General features: G+C 50.8%; 5 protein-coding genes across 5 annotated transcripts; 3 read left to right on the top strand and 2 right to left on the bottom strand.

The window, feature by feature from the left end:
* The first annotated feature begins 366 nt into the window (after nt 1-366).
* J3458_018831 (uncharacterized protein) lies at nt 367-1661 on the top strand. Its single transcript, XM_007812778.2, has one exon. It carries the CDS (start codon nt 476-478, stop codon nt 1550-1552), a length of 1077 nt encoding a protein of 358 aa, XP_007810969.1. The 5' UTR covers nt 367-475; the 3' UTR covers nt 1553-1661.
* Nucleotides 1662-1941: 280 nt separating this feature from the next.
* Nucleotides 1942-3474, bottom strand: J3458_018832 (uncharacterized protein). The gene is made up of 2 exons (XM_007812777.2): nt 2767-3474; nt 1942-2692 (listed from the first exon to the last, which is right to left on the bottom strand). Exons 1-2 carry the CDS (start codon nt 2789-2791, stop codon nt 2103-2105), a joined length of 615 nt encoding a protein of 204 aa, XP_007810968.2. The 5' UTR covers nt 2792-3474; the 3' UTR covers nt 1942-2102.
* Nucleotides 3475-4360: 886 nt separating this feature from the next.
* Nucleotides 4361-5447, top strand: SPT7_1 (Transcriptional activator spt7; the record flags this gene model as incomplete). Its single annotated transcript, XM_066121270.1, has 2 exons — nt 4361-4637; nt 4714-5447. The coding sequence occupies 2 exons, from the start codon at nt 4361-4363 to the stop codon at nt 5445-5447; spliced, it is 1011 nt and encodes a 336-aa protein (XP_065973625.1).
* A 100-nt stretch (nt 5448-5547) lies between these two features.
* SPT7_2 (Transcriptional activator spt7) lies at nt 5548-7911 on the top strand (the record flags this gene model as incomplete). Its single annotated transcript, XM_007812776.2, has 1 exon — nt 5548-7911. One exon carries the CDS (start codon nt 5548-5550, stop codon nt 7909-7911), a length of 2364 nt encoding a protein of 787 aa, XP_007810967.2.
* Nucleotides 7912-8956: 1045 nt separating this feature from the next.
* On the bottom strand, nt 8957-11360 carry SHM2 (Serine hydroxymethyltransferase, cytosolic). Its single transcript, XM_007812775.2, has 4 exons — nt 11200-11360; nt 11067-11117; nt 10619-10983; nt 8957-10537 (listed from the first exon to the last, which is right to left on the bottom strand). The coding sequence occupies exons 1-4, from the start codon at nt 11236-11238 to the stop codon at nt 9547-9549; spliced, it is 1446 nt and encodes a 481-aa protein (XP_007810966.1). The 5' UTR covers nt 11239-11360; the 3' UTR covers nt 8957-9546.
* Nucleotides 11361-11508: the final 148 nt, after the last annotated feature.

Raw genomic sequence — 11508 nt, forward strand, 5'->3', positions numbered from 1 at the left:
CGGCGAGTACATTTAAGTTGCTCAACTACCCAGGTGTATTGGCTCATAAACATTTCTCATTAGCCTACTTGCAAGTTGCTACACAAATGTCAGCTATCAGGTAAAGTTTAAACATGTATCAACGCTGTGCACGACTGGCATTCAGAGACAGTGATGACGCAGCAAAAGAGGGCACTGGAAAGGCCGTTCCAAAATGATACGTGGCGTCAGCCCGGAGCTTCCATCGACTGCAAACGGCATAATCGACTAATCCCGAGGCAATACAGACCTTCGGTTCGGGAGTATAACCGCACTCATTGCAGCTATGAACAGTCAGCTTGGAAGTTTCTTGTATGCCCACCAAAGTAAAGCTATCGCGCCACAGCATCTATGTTAGACTTGTATATTAATGCCCTTTATGAAAACAAAAATGCCTTGATTATACCTGCCTCGCAACACCCCTTAGCAAGAGTGTGGATTTCCATTCCATTACAGGATGTCACCGGCTACAGATGGCGACGACGACATTTACGAGGGGTCTGGCCCCAGATTACAACCTGGAACGCCAGAACTTGCATCCGATTCAAAAAGCATTGAAATGAAGAATACTGAAAGTACTTCCACAGCAAGTCCCAGACATGCGGGAACGGCGTCTCAGCAGCAGGTGAGCAAAGGCATAGAGGAGGAAAAAGAAGAAGGCAAGAAAGCCAAAGACAACGCTGATAAGAAAGCCGAGGAGGAGTCTGATAGAAGGGCTAAAGAAGAAGCCAGCGGAACTGCCAACCGAAAAAAAGTAGAACCACGCTTGAGGGGCCCCTTCAGCTCCCTTTCGCCTGAAGCAGAGGCTGATAGAATGGCCGAAGAAGAAGCCGATAGATTGGCCAAGGAAGAAAGAGGCACAGCCAACACCGACCGGCCGGAGCCACCCCTGACAACAACAACAATCAATAATGTAGATATGGAGGCTGGCCGTGTGCGCTGTGTGTGTCGTATCCCGCGCTGGCTAACACGCCTGTCCTATTTGTTCCTCTGTTGTTGCTGTTGCTGTTCTTGTCCCAGGGAACGACCGATATCATCGCCGAGAAGCGACAATGCCAAACAGTTCGCAAGAGATACTCGTGAGCTCAGAGAGAAGGTCAGGGATGACAAGGGCTGGGAGAAATTCAACTACTACGCCGTCTATTGGCTTGCTATGGCTTTAGTTGTTGCACAGCTGATAATATCTGCAATTATAACAGCCCTGGGAGCTTTTGGCCACGTAGTGGCAGTGACATCGCTTGGCGGTGTGAACGTTGCTCTGGCTGGTATTCTAGCTGTCTTGAAAGGAAGCGGCTTGCCCGAGCGACGATGGAGGAATTACCACGAATATCGCCTTGTTGGAATTTATATTGACAGAATGGTTCAAGTGCTAGATACCCGCCCGTGGGCATCAGCAAATCAATACGTGCGCGAGGCAGAGGATATGTACCAGCACGCAATCGAAACCATTGAGCAGAGTCGGCCAGACTTTTACGCATCATCAGTTGCGGGGAGAATGTTTAGACAGAGAGATTCGGGCGCGGCAACGCCATAGGCGCGTTCTTCTGGCGGTTGAATAGATAGTCAAACCTTGAATTAGCATAGAGCGTCAAATGCCATAGTAACTGATGTTACGGTTACCACAGTATTCCCCTCAAGTCAATCATGTCGGCGGCTCAAACCATGACCCAAGTAGCCTAATGCTGGATTTAGCGGGCCGTTTGAAGGCTTTATACTCTCTGCTACTAGTGAACATCTGTGGAAATGAATCAATAAATGAACTCACGTGGAAGATGTGTGACAGGAAGGGGTTGGCACACAAATAAAGAATTGCAACCGTAGACCATCAAAGACTGCCAAAAAAAAAAAAAAAAAAAAAAAAAAAAAAAAGAAAGAAAGAGAGAGAGAGAGAGAGAGAGAGAGAGAGAGAGAGAGAGAGAGAGAGAGAGAGAGAGAGGGCCATATTAATTTCTTACACATATTATCATGACTCGCTGACTGAAACTTTATCAATGCATTTGACGCCAAGCTCCCAATAGTACCTCCTTACCCATGTTCATACCGTACACCAGATCCTCGATCATCTATCGCCGAGACACGAGGAATCAGTCTGTTCGCTCCTTTGCATCGCCAATGTCAACTGCGTCGGGTTCTTTACTCCTGACAGGAGGCGGAGCTGACGTTTCCGGCACATCTTCCTCATCCCAGTCATCCGGGGCATTTTCATCCCAGTTGTCCACCTCTTCCTCCAATGTCCGCACCCTGGACGGGCCAGCATCGACAATACCACTTTCCTGGCCTTGGCCCAGTTCCACGTCTTCGCCGTCCTCTCCTGGAACAGGATTGTACGTTATTCTTTGCCTCTTACGCTCCAGCATGCGCTTGTGGTACCACGAGCACAAACCTAAACCAACCAAGCTGCCGACAATATTCGCCACGATATCGAAGAGGTCAAAATCACGGTCGTTGGGAAGGAAGCTCTGCAGAAACTCGGATCCCACGCCAAGGCATAGTGTGCAAACAACCAGCGTCATGTTTAGGGTTCGGCGGCGATTGGTGTCGACAATCCAGTAGAATACAACTGTAAGCAGGAAGAAGGTCCCGGCGTGCAAGACCTTGTCGTTGACATACTGCCCGAGTTGGAGCTTGCTGAGGCCGGCGTATCCTGCAACTAGTAACAAAAACAGGAAGACACCTAGAACGAAGCACACGAGTCAATTAAGTTGTTCTTCCTGGTCCACCCGATGAGTGAAGCCTGGGTGATGCTACCTGCAAAGGGCAGACGTATTCGCATGGCGTTAGATGCGTCAAAAAGAAGCTGAATCGAGCGTAGCCCAAGCGGCCGCAGCAAATACTGTACAAGGTTTCGCGATCAAGCCGTCCGGCGGTGGTCTGACGTGAGCGGTCGGCGAACCGCTGATGGGAACAAAGGCCAGCTTGCGCAAAGAACTGGGGATGGTCGAGGGCAGGGCAAGTCGCGGGGATTGTTGAGGACGAAATTCTTGTGAATGACAGCTCCCGTTCAAGGAAAATCGAAGCCCACAGGCACAGTGAAGATGGCAAAATTCTAGATTGAGGCTGGTGACGTTGAAGCCTAGCCGGATGGTGGTTGGGGGTAGGACGATTGGAGTCTGGTAGGACAGGGAAAGCTGATATCTGGAGTGCGGATGCGGCCTCTCAGCTTCAGCGCATTCCAGTGGGCTGAGCAGGTGCTGGCTGTATCCTGATTTTGGACAGTCGACTGGTTGATTGCGCAGCCCATGACTTCATTATGCGCACACACGCAGAGCGCCTACACCCTCATTTATTTACGTAGCAGCTTGCCCAGCAGGTACAGGTAGAGCGGCTCTGCTCTGTGTTTTACTTGACACTATTGCTTACTCCCTTTGTGAGAACTGAGGAGCCAGGTGCCGCCAAGTGAGCCCCCCATCTCTGCCATGGACCCATGGTGACGGTGGTGTGGTACAGGGTCGGACCGACAATTCATTTGATTGTACGGAGTATTTAGGGATGCAAAGCCCAGAGTACTCTCACGGCATGCCATGGCAGCTCATCATCTCTACACCATCAGAATGGCTTCGGTGCCTAAGCCTCGACGTGCGATGACAATTGCAGCTGGCATCACGTGATAAGCGCTTTGATCCAGCTCGTGCAGGCGCACACACTTGGTGTTGCTGTTATGGGTGCTGGCGCTGGTGCCATCAGTTACCCCCAGGTACCTCCAGGTACCTACCTAGTACTTTAGGCACCTGAGGTCAGCCAGTACAGATGGGCACCCCGGACGTCTTTGTCCAGCACTCGCAGGCTGGCAACAGGCGCACCTGCATTGTAGAAACCGTGAAAACTTGGCCCTTTGCTGCATCCTGTAGTTTCGTTTCATTGTCTCCGAGTTTCTTTTGCATGCCTCGCATTCAACAATGCTGCTGCTGCCGACGGGACGGCCCTTTGTACCAGTGGCGCGGCCAAGGCGACCACTTGGTACTTTAGTTCGTAACTCGTGGCCGCCGAGTGCTCAAGCGCCCGCCCAGCCTGCTTGGTAGACTCCAGTGAGGTAGCGAGGTACCTAGGGGTGAGCCTGGGAGAAAGTCCCGCTTCGGGAAAGCGTGCGGTACTACGCTCTCCCCGAATCCTCAACCTCACCTCTTGATCCGCAGACAAATCGCACTCGTTGCGATCCACCAAAACACCGTCGCCGTCATCTCGATTGTCGCGAATCTGCGTCCTTCATCTATACCGATGCCGCTCTTTCGACCTATGCCGCTGTAACTGCTCCAATCCCTTCCGGTTCGGCCCTACGCGAGCGCATCTCACCGCGCATGGCGACACCGCGCCCACTTGTCGCTTTCATCGCCACGGGCCCAGCATGTCCATTTCCAACGGCCAGCCAGCATGGCCGCCTCCAGTTTTACACCATGCAAACAGTAGCAGGTCTTTGAATCATCTTGATGATGGAACGGCGCGTACTCAGACCCCCGTCGATAATACAGCCGAGTTGGTGCCTGAGGCACCCGTCGATGTCGAAGAAGAATCCCGTCGCGCTCTTTTTGCAGACTTGTATCGCAAGACTGAGGACAAGATCGCCTTGTTGTTCTCTGACGATGGTTCTTATAACCTTGACGCGATTGCGGGCCTGAAGCGTCGTGCCCCGACCCCTACCGTGACGCTCCCCCCCATCCACCGATCACGAACCCATCAAGGAACCGCCTTACAAAAAAGCCAGACGTACCATTGATGAAGATGACTACGACGACGATGAAGAAGACGAAGACGAAGTAGCCACCGCGCCTGCGCCTGCACTGAAAGCGCAAGGTTCCGCCGCCTCTATAGCCGCCAACTCCCTGTTGTCCCCATCCAAGTCTGGCAGCTCTCCGGTTCATTCCCTCAACTCGCCAGGGCGACTAGGAGACAAGCTAAAATCGAGCCGCGATGATTCTCAGAGTAGAAGCAAAGCCGGGGAAAGCGACGACAATGCCATCAAAAATTTGGAAGAGGCCAGGTTGGCCACCGAGGAAGCTGCCAGGCGTAGCTTCCACACTATCATCTACACCCTGGAGAATGATCGAACAGCGATGCTTGAACAACAACGACTGGAAGATTCAGAAAAGCAGCTTCAAGCCGAGATGGACAGCAATCAGGCAAATGGAGCCGGCGGTGCCCAAGCAAGTAACCAAGGCTCGCTGAGTAGTGCAAATCTGGGCGCCTCAAGCCTGACCCTTAAACATCTCATCGCCAGAATTGATATGAAGCGTGACCAAGTAAGAGCCTCAGATGCAGAACTGAGACTTCTCATGAACGAGGTTCGCAAGAACCGAAGCAAATGGGCGAGCGAGGAAAATGTGAACCAGGAAGAGTTGTACGAGGCTTTTGAAAAGGTTTTGACGGAGCTGAAGGCGCATACAGAATATTCTCACCCATTCTTACAGCGAGTTAACAAGAGAGGACGCGCCTGATTATTATAGTTGTGAGTTTGTTTCTACCATCGGCTGCATTTATGGTTACTTCTGGAATTGCCACTGACTATGATCTGTCACTTCAGTAATCAAGAACCCAATGGATCTCGGCTCAATGACGAAGAAACTCAAGTCCCTGACGTACAAATCAAAGATGGATTTCGTTGCGGATCTTAACCTAATATGGGACAACTGTTTAAAATACAACCAAGACATGAATAGTCCTCTCCGCAGAATGGCGAATGGAATGAGAAAAGAAGCTGAGAAGCTGATCCCGCTGATCCCAGATCTTGCCGTTCGTTCTCGGGCTGAAGTGGAGGCAGAAGAGAGACGAAAGCAAAATGGCGGCGACGATGACGGTGGCGACGACTCCGACGACGAGCCGATAATGTCGTCTCGTGGTCGAAAGGCTACAACAAAAGGTGCCAAGTCGCGCACTGCCCCAACTGACCAGAAAGAGGACACACCCGTAGTGGATCAAAAACCGGTCTTACAACTCAATGGACTCCTCGGGAAAGCTGGCAGGGAGGGATCTGAAGTTGATGGGAGCAATGGGTTCTCGACTCCGCCGATAGCTGGCTCTATAACCCCGTCTGGCGCGTTGAATGGGCACTCTGGCATTGCGAGCAACGCCGATGCCATGGATATTGACGGACCAAGTCTAAGCACCATGGCACTGAATCAAGCGTTTGGTGAAGCTGCTGAACAGGCATACGAGGACGAAGAGTATAAGATTTGGAAGCAGACAACTAAGAAGGATCGAGCCCTAACCGTGAAAGAGCGTCACTTTCTGTTCAAAGAGAATAGTTTGAATGTGGATGCCCCAGCACTTCTGAGAAATCGAGCCGGCATGCGCTGGTTTTTGAAGCATCAAAGGGAAGCTGAAACTATGGGTATTGCTGCACACCCACATCTGGCCAGTGCCGCAGGGACGGGCAAGGATCTGGCCCCAAGCAAGCAACCGGAAACTCTTGCTGAGGGCATTGACGAAGAGACTGAACAGGTTATGCCCGACTACTACAACCCGCTGACCAATATCCCTGATATCAAGCCCAATCTGCAGTGGGTTGAGGACGGAGAAGGACAAGTGATTAACCAGCATGAGGCATTCCTCAGACTCGTCCCTCCCGGCTCTTTTGTTGCACCTAAAAGCCGACTGACAAAAAAAATGGATGACAATATCCGTCAGATTCAAGAAACCAGAAAGCTTGCGACCAAAATCTCAGTTATCAAGCAAATGCAGGTCCAATCGCAGGTGTACACCAACCAGTTCCCCAAATCGAATACCGAAACTTTCCTCGAGCAAGATATTGAGCCACATTTCATCTCTGACGATGGACCTGTAATGGCTTCGGAAACCTGTCAGGATGCTCTCAAGCGTTCTGTCGCCAAAATTCTCTATCACACCGGTTTTGAAGAGCTACAGCCGTCAGCTATTGATACCTTGACCGGAATTGCTGCCGATTATTTCCAGAAGTTGGTCAGAACTTTCAATATTTACCGCGAGGCTGAAAAGACATCAGTGCAAACTCCTCAAGGACCGCAAACCCAGCCTCGATTCACCCCTGAAGAAGTTGTTCTTCATACCCTTGAAGAGAGTGGCCACGATGTTGCGTCACTCGAATCTTATGCAAAGGATGAAGTAGACCGGTTAAGTTCGAGACTCGGCATTCTCCATGAGCGTATGAAGCTACATCTCACTGATCTATTGCGGCCGGCCCTTTCCGCGGATGCCGGGGTTGACGGCGTCGGAGCCTTCAAGGATGGTAGTGACCAGTTCATGAGTGGCGACTTTGCTGACGATCTTGGTGAAGACTTCTTTGGCTTCAAAGCTCTTGGCCTGGATAAGGAAATGGGTCTCGACTCTTTCTCCGTTCCATTTCACCTCCTTCATAGCAGAGTTCGTAACCAATACCAGATGCAGACGCAGACGGCGGGCGCAATATCCGCAGATATGTTTGAGGCTTTACCGCCGTCCGAGCCAGTTACAAACGAGGGCATACAAGAAGAAATTGGCCTGGTTAAAAACTTCTTTCTTGCCAAATTGCACGCTAATGGGGACCAGCCTCTGGTTGAGGATGAAGACTTGCCCGTCAAGCAGCGCAAGCCTCGTCCGCGCCTGGGGGCAAGCGGCAAAATCATATCCGCCCAGAAACGCCCACCACGAGAACAGCTGGCATTGGCAAAGAAGAAGAAGAAGATGGAGCTCGCCGCCGCCGCAGCTGAAGCTAAGGCGAATGCATCACCCGAGAAAGGGGCCAACGCTGGAACAGGGTCGACCAACACGACCCCAGCCAAGAAGAAGTCGATAACCATTACTCCTGTTCCGCCCCCCAACCCAGCTCTTCTCGCCCTCACCGCGAGCATGGAAAGAACTGACAGCATGCAAAGCCAAGCGGGCACAAGCCAGACCGAAAAGGATGAGAATATTGCTATGATGAGCCCAGACAGTATCGCTCAGTAAATGCGTCAGCATGGCAACACAATTATTTCATTTCATCTTCATCTTTCATTTTCATTTTTTTTTTTTTGGGTATAGACTACCCCCCCAAAAGTGTATATATATAAAGAGATATTGCGTGCGGAGTCTCTGTTTCGTTTGGGAAGCTACCATAGCGACTGCGTCGTCGCCCGTTTGAATATCCTTCAGCCTGACGATAAACTGGCTGGACAACTATGATTTTTGTGTATTTTTTCTTTTCTTTTTTTTTGTCACGGCCAACGCATGGACACGCGAAGGCAAGCCTAATGAACTGTTGGGAAAGGAAAACGTGCTCGTTTTTGGGGATCAGGCTTCAAGGGGTATCTTTTGTGCTACTAGTGTATTTCGAAATATCCTATACACATTTTTACATCAGGGTCAATGGTTTCGCTGTCTACAGCCCATAGCTTTTGTTTTGCGTAGCGTGCAGAAGGAGAGGATGGGGGATTCAGACCAAGCGCGTTTGTTTCATACGAAATAGCGCGCGCGCCGTCTGATGGCTTGAGTATGCTGCCAGATGTAAGTGGTATTGCAAAGAGTTCAAATGACAGCGCGCGGAAGGGACGACGGTTGACGCCAGACGCCCGCCAGCATGTCTAGATATTTGTGTGCTTTGGAGAGTGTGACGATGAATGGAATCGCTCCACTGCCCAGGCTGGCCTCTGCCATGCTGCAAACGGCTTGTTTGCGATTCTCCTCCGGATGTACTCCAGCCTCGTGGCCGGTAATCTCAGGAAGGTGAAATATTTGGTTTGGTCTAGAAGAGGACAATGGGTGACGAGCGCAAAATTACAAGTGTTTCCACAGCTTTAGCAGAAGTGAGACCTTGAGGGTCGGGTTCGCGAGCGTCGACTTCGAAATTACAATAGGGTTCTTAATATTATCAAAAGAAGAGAAGAAAGGAATTATGGGTTATTAATACGCGCAGATATTATTAATATGTCTTATGTGCGGCTATTCAAGTTTTTAAAGCGAGTCATACTTTACTAGCGCGTAGCTATGCCGCGCAGCTATGCCGCGCCATGCCCTAGTTTTTAATTATAATTGTATAAACTTCTTACGTATTATAATACGTGTTTATACGGTACTTCCTTTAATATATTACGGGTCTCTAGTATAGGTATAACCCGGCACACGGTGTTTATATCATTAGGCTTTACCTGATGTAGTGCTGGCATGAATATTGGGATGGGGGTTTTTTTTTAAAAAACAAAATACCAAGTGTTACGGAGATTTTTTATTTTTTTTTTTCGCAGGCCATCTCATTCAGAACAAATCATTGTGATATTTGCAGCGTTGAGCGCCTCTGCCTAACTGTGTATTAAAAAGGCAGCCACTTCAGTTTTGCAAGTTGATTCTAGTTGTCTCCGACAACTCCAAGTCTTCCCGAACCATTCCACATAATACCATGACAAGAGAACAAAATTGTGGTTGATGCATAATAAAAAAAATAGATATCAAGTACGCCAGCCCGTTAAATGCAAGTTGTTGAACATTCGCCTTTTTGGCCTCATCCCATGTTAAATTCCTCTGGATGCAGAGCTGTACTCCACCCCTGATTTCATGCCGTCATAATCCTGTTCCTTCTTCCCCATTCCCATTAGGGAATCCTGGCATCTAGATGCCAGCGTCCAGGCGCCAGCCCTCAACGGGGAGGGGGAAAGCACTGGTCCAAGCAGCAATTTCCTTGCGGAGCTCGTTGATGCGAGGAACCTCGCCGCTGGCAACCTTGACCTTGAAGTCCTTGAGCTTGTTGGCTTCCTTGGGAAGAGCAGCCTGGACCTCCTTGCAAATCTTGATGCTCTCATCGATGTACTTCGCGACACGCTCGAAGTCCTTCTCGCCGAAACCACGGCTGGTCATGGCAGGGGTACCAATGCGAATGCCGCATGGGGTGAGAGCGCTCTTGTCTCCAGGAATGGCATTCTTGTTGCAGGCAATGTTGATCTGCTCAAGAACAGCCTCGACACGGGCACCGTCCAGGCTGAACTGACGGAGATCAAGGAGAACCATGTGGCTATCAGTGCCATCAGCAACCAGCTTGTGGCCAAGGGACTTGAATGTATTCTCGAGAGTCTTGGCGTTGGATACGACCTTCTCCTGGTAGGCCTTGAACTCGGGGGTCTGAGCCTGCTTAAGAGCAACGGCCAAGGCGGTGATGGTGTGATTATGAGGTCCACCCTGATGGCCGGGGAAGACGGAGAAGTTGATGGGGCCCTCAAGGTCATAGAGGGTCTCCTTGCCAGTCTTGGCATCGACGGAGCGGACACCCTTGCGGAAGAAGATCATTGCGCCGCGAGGGCCACGGAGAGACTTGTGGGTGGTGGTAGTGACGACATCAGCGTACTGGAAAGGCGTAGGGATGACTTCGGCAGCGATAAGTCCAGAGATGTGAGCCATGTCGACAACAAGGTAAGCGCCAACCGAGTCGGCAATCTCGCGCATGCGCTTATAGTCAATCAAGCGGCAGTAAGCAGAGGTACCAGCGACGAGGATCTTGGGGCGGTAGAGAATGGCATTCTTGGCGAGCATGTCGTAGTCGATGATGCCAGTCTCGAGGTCAACTCGGTAAGGCATAGTCTCGAAGTAGGTGGAGACAGCAGAGATCCTGGAGAAGGAAACCAAGCAAGTTAGAAGACGGAGTTTCCCATGATTAGAATCACTGTGATGAACAGTGGGACAAGCTTACTTGCGCTGAGGAGTCTGGTAACCGTGAGAAAGATGGCCACCGTGAGGAAGGTCGAGACCCATGAGACGACCGTGAGGAGGCATGATAGCCTGGTACACCTGCAAATTGGCAGGGCTGCCAGATAAACACTGGACGTTGACACCCCACTTCTCAGGGTCGAGGTGGAAGGCCTCGAGAGCTCGTTGCTGGCAGAGCAACTCGATGCGGTCAATGTGCTGGTTGCCACCATAGTAGCGAGCACCGGGGTAACCCTCAGAGTACTTGTTGGACATGGGGGAGCCGAGGGCATCGAAAACGGCGCGAGAGGTGATGTTCTCAGAGGCAATGAGTACAATCGACTCTCGCTGCCGCTGGACCTCATCCTTCTATAGCGGGGTATCATCAGTATGACTGCGAAATCGGTACAAACGAGGCTCGCGAAAGCCTATGAAAGCCTTGTAATACGTACCATTATGGTGGCGACCTCGGGGTCAGTCTCGAGAAGAGACTTCTCGAGCATCTAGACAGAGGGCATTGTTAGCTCGACAACCTCCTCAATTGACTCACTCCATCGTGCTTGTCCATGGTGGGGCAAAACAAACCTCCTTGTGAGACGCAGACAGGGCGTAGTCGGAAGACATTGTGAATGTGAGGTTGAAGGGCGGGTATCAAGGAAGAGGGAGCTGAAGATGGAACAAGATGCGGGATGGACCAGAGTATGAAGAGTCTTCTGGAGAGAGAGGTGTGGAAGACAGGACGAGGGAAAAAAAATCTTCGGACAGGTGGCTTGGGAAGGGTACAAGTAGCCATCTAAGCCAATTGCAGGAAAAATTGGCGGGGCGAGATCGGGGGCGGTGGATGATGGTTGCAGGGTCCATTTGGTAGGTGCGACCAAGGGTGACATTGTACAC

Source organism: Metarhizium acridum (genome assembly GCF_019434415.1).
Source record: "Metarhizium acridum strain ARSEF 324 chromosome Unknown scaffold_555, whole genome shotgun sequence".
Lineage (NCBI taxonomy): Eukaryota > Fungi > Ascomycota > Sordariomycetes > Hypocreales > Clavicipitaceae > Metarhizium > Metarhizium acridum.

What these genes read in the sequence shown, in the direction of transcription:
- J3458_018832 (XM_007812777.2), bottom strand. Translation starts at nt 2,791, where the DNA reads ATGCGAATACGTCTGCCCTTTGCAG. An exon ending in AATACGTCTGCCCTTTGCAG is followed by an intron (nt 2,693 to 2,766) that starts GTAGCATCACCC and finishes GCTTCGTTCTAG; the next exon opens with GTGTCTTCCTGTTTTTGTTA.
- SHM2 (XM_007812775.2), bottom strand. Translation starts at nt 11,238, where the DNA reads ATGTCTTCCGACTACGCCCTGTCTGCGTCTCACAAGGAG. An exon ending in TGTCTGCGTCTCACAAGGAG is followed by an intron (nt 11,118 to 11,199) that starts GTTTGTTTTGCC and finishes CCCTCTGTCTAG; the next exon opens with ATGCTCGAGAAGTCTCTTCT. An exon ending in TACCAGACTCCTCAGCGCAA is followed by an intron (nt 10,538 to 10,618) that starts GTAAGCTTGTCC and finishes TTCCTTCTCCAG; the next exon opens with GATCTCTGCTGTCTCCACCT.
- J3458_018831 (XM_007812778.2), top strand. Translation starts at nt 476, where the DNA reads ATGTCACCGGCTACAGATGGCGACGACGACATTTACGAGGGGTCTGGC.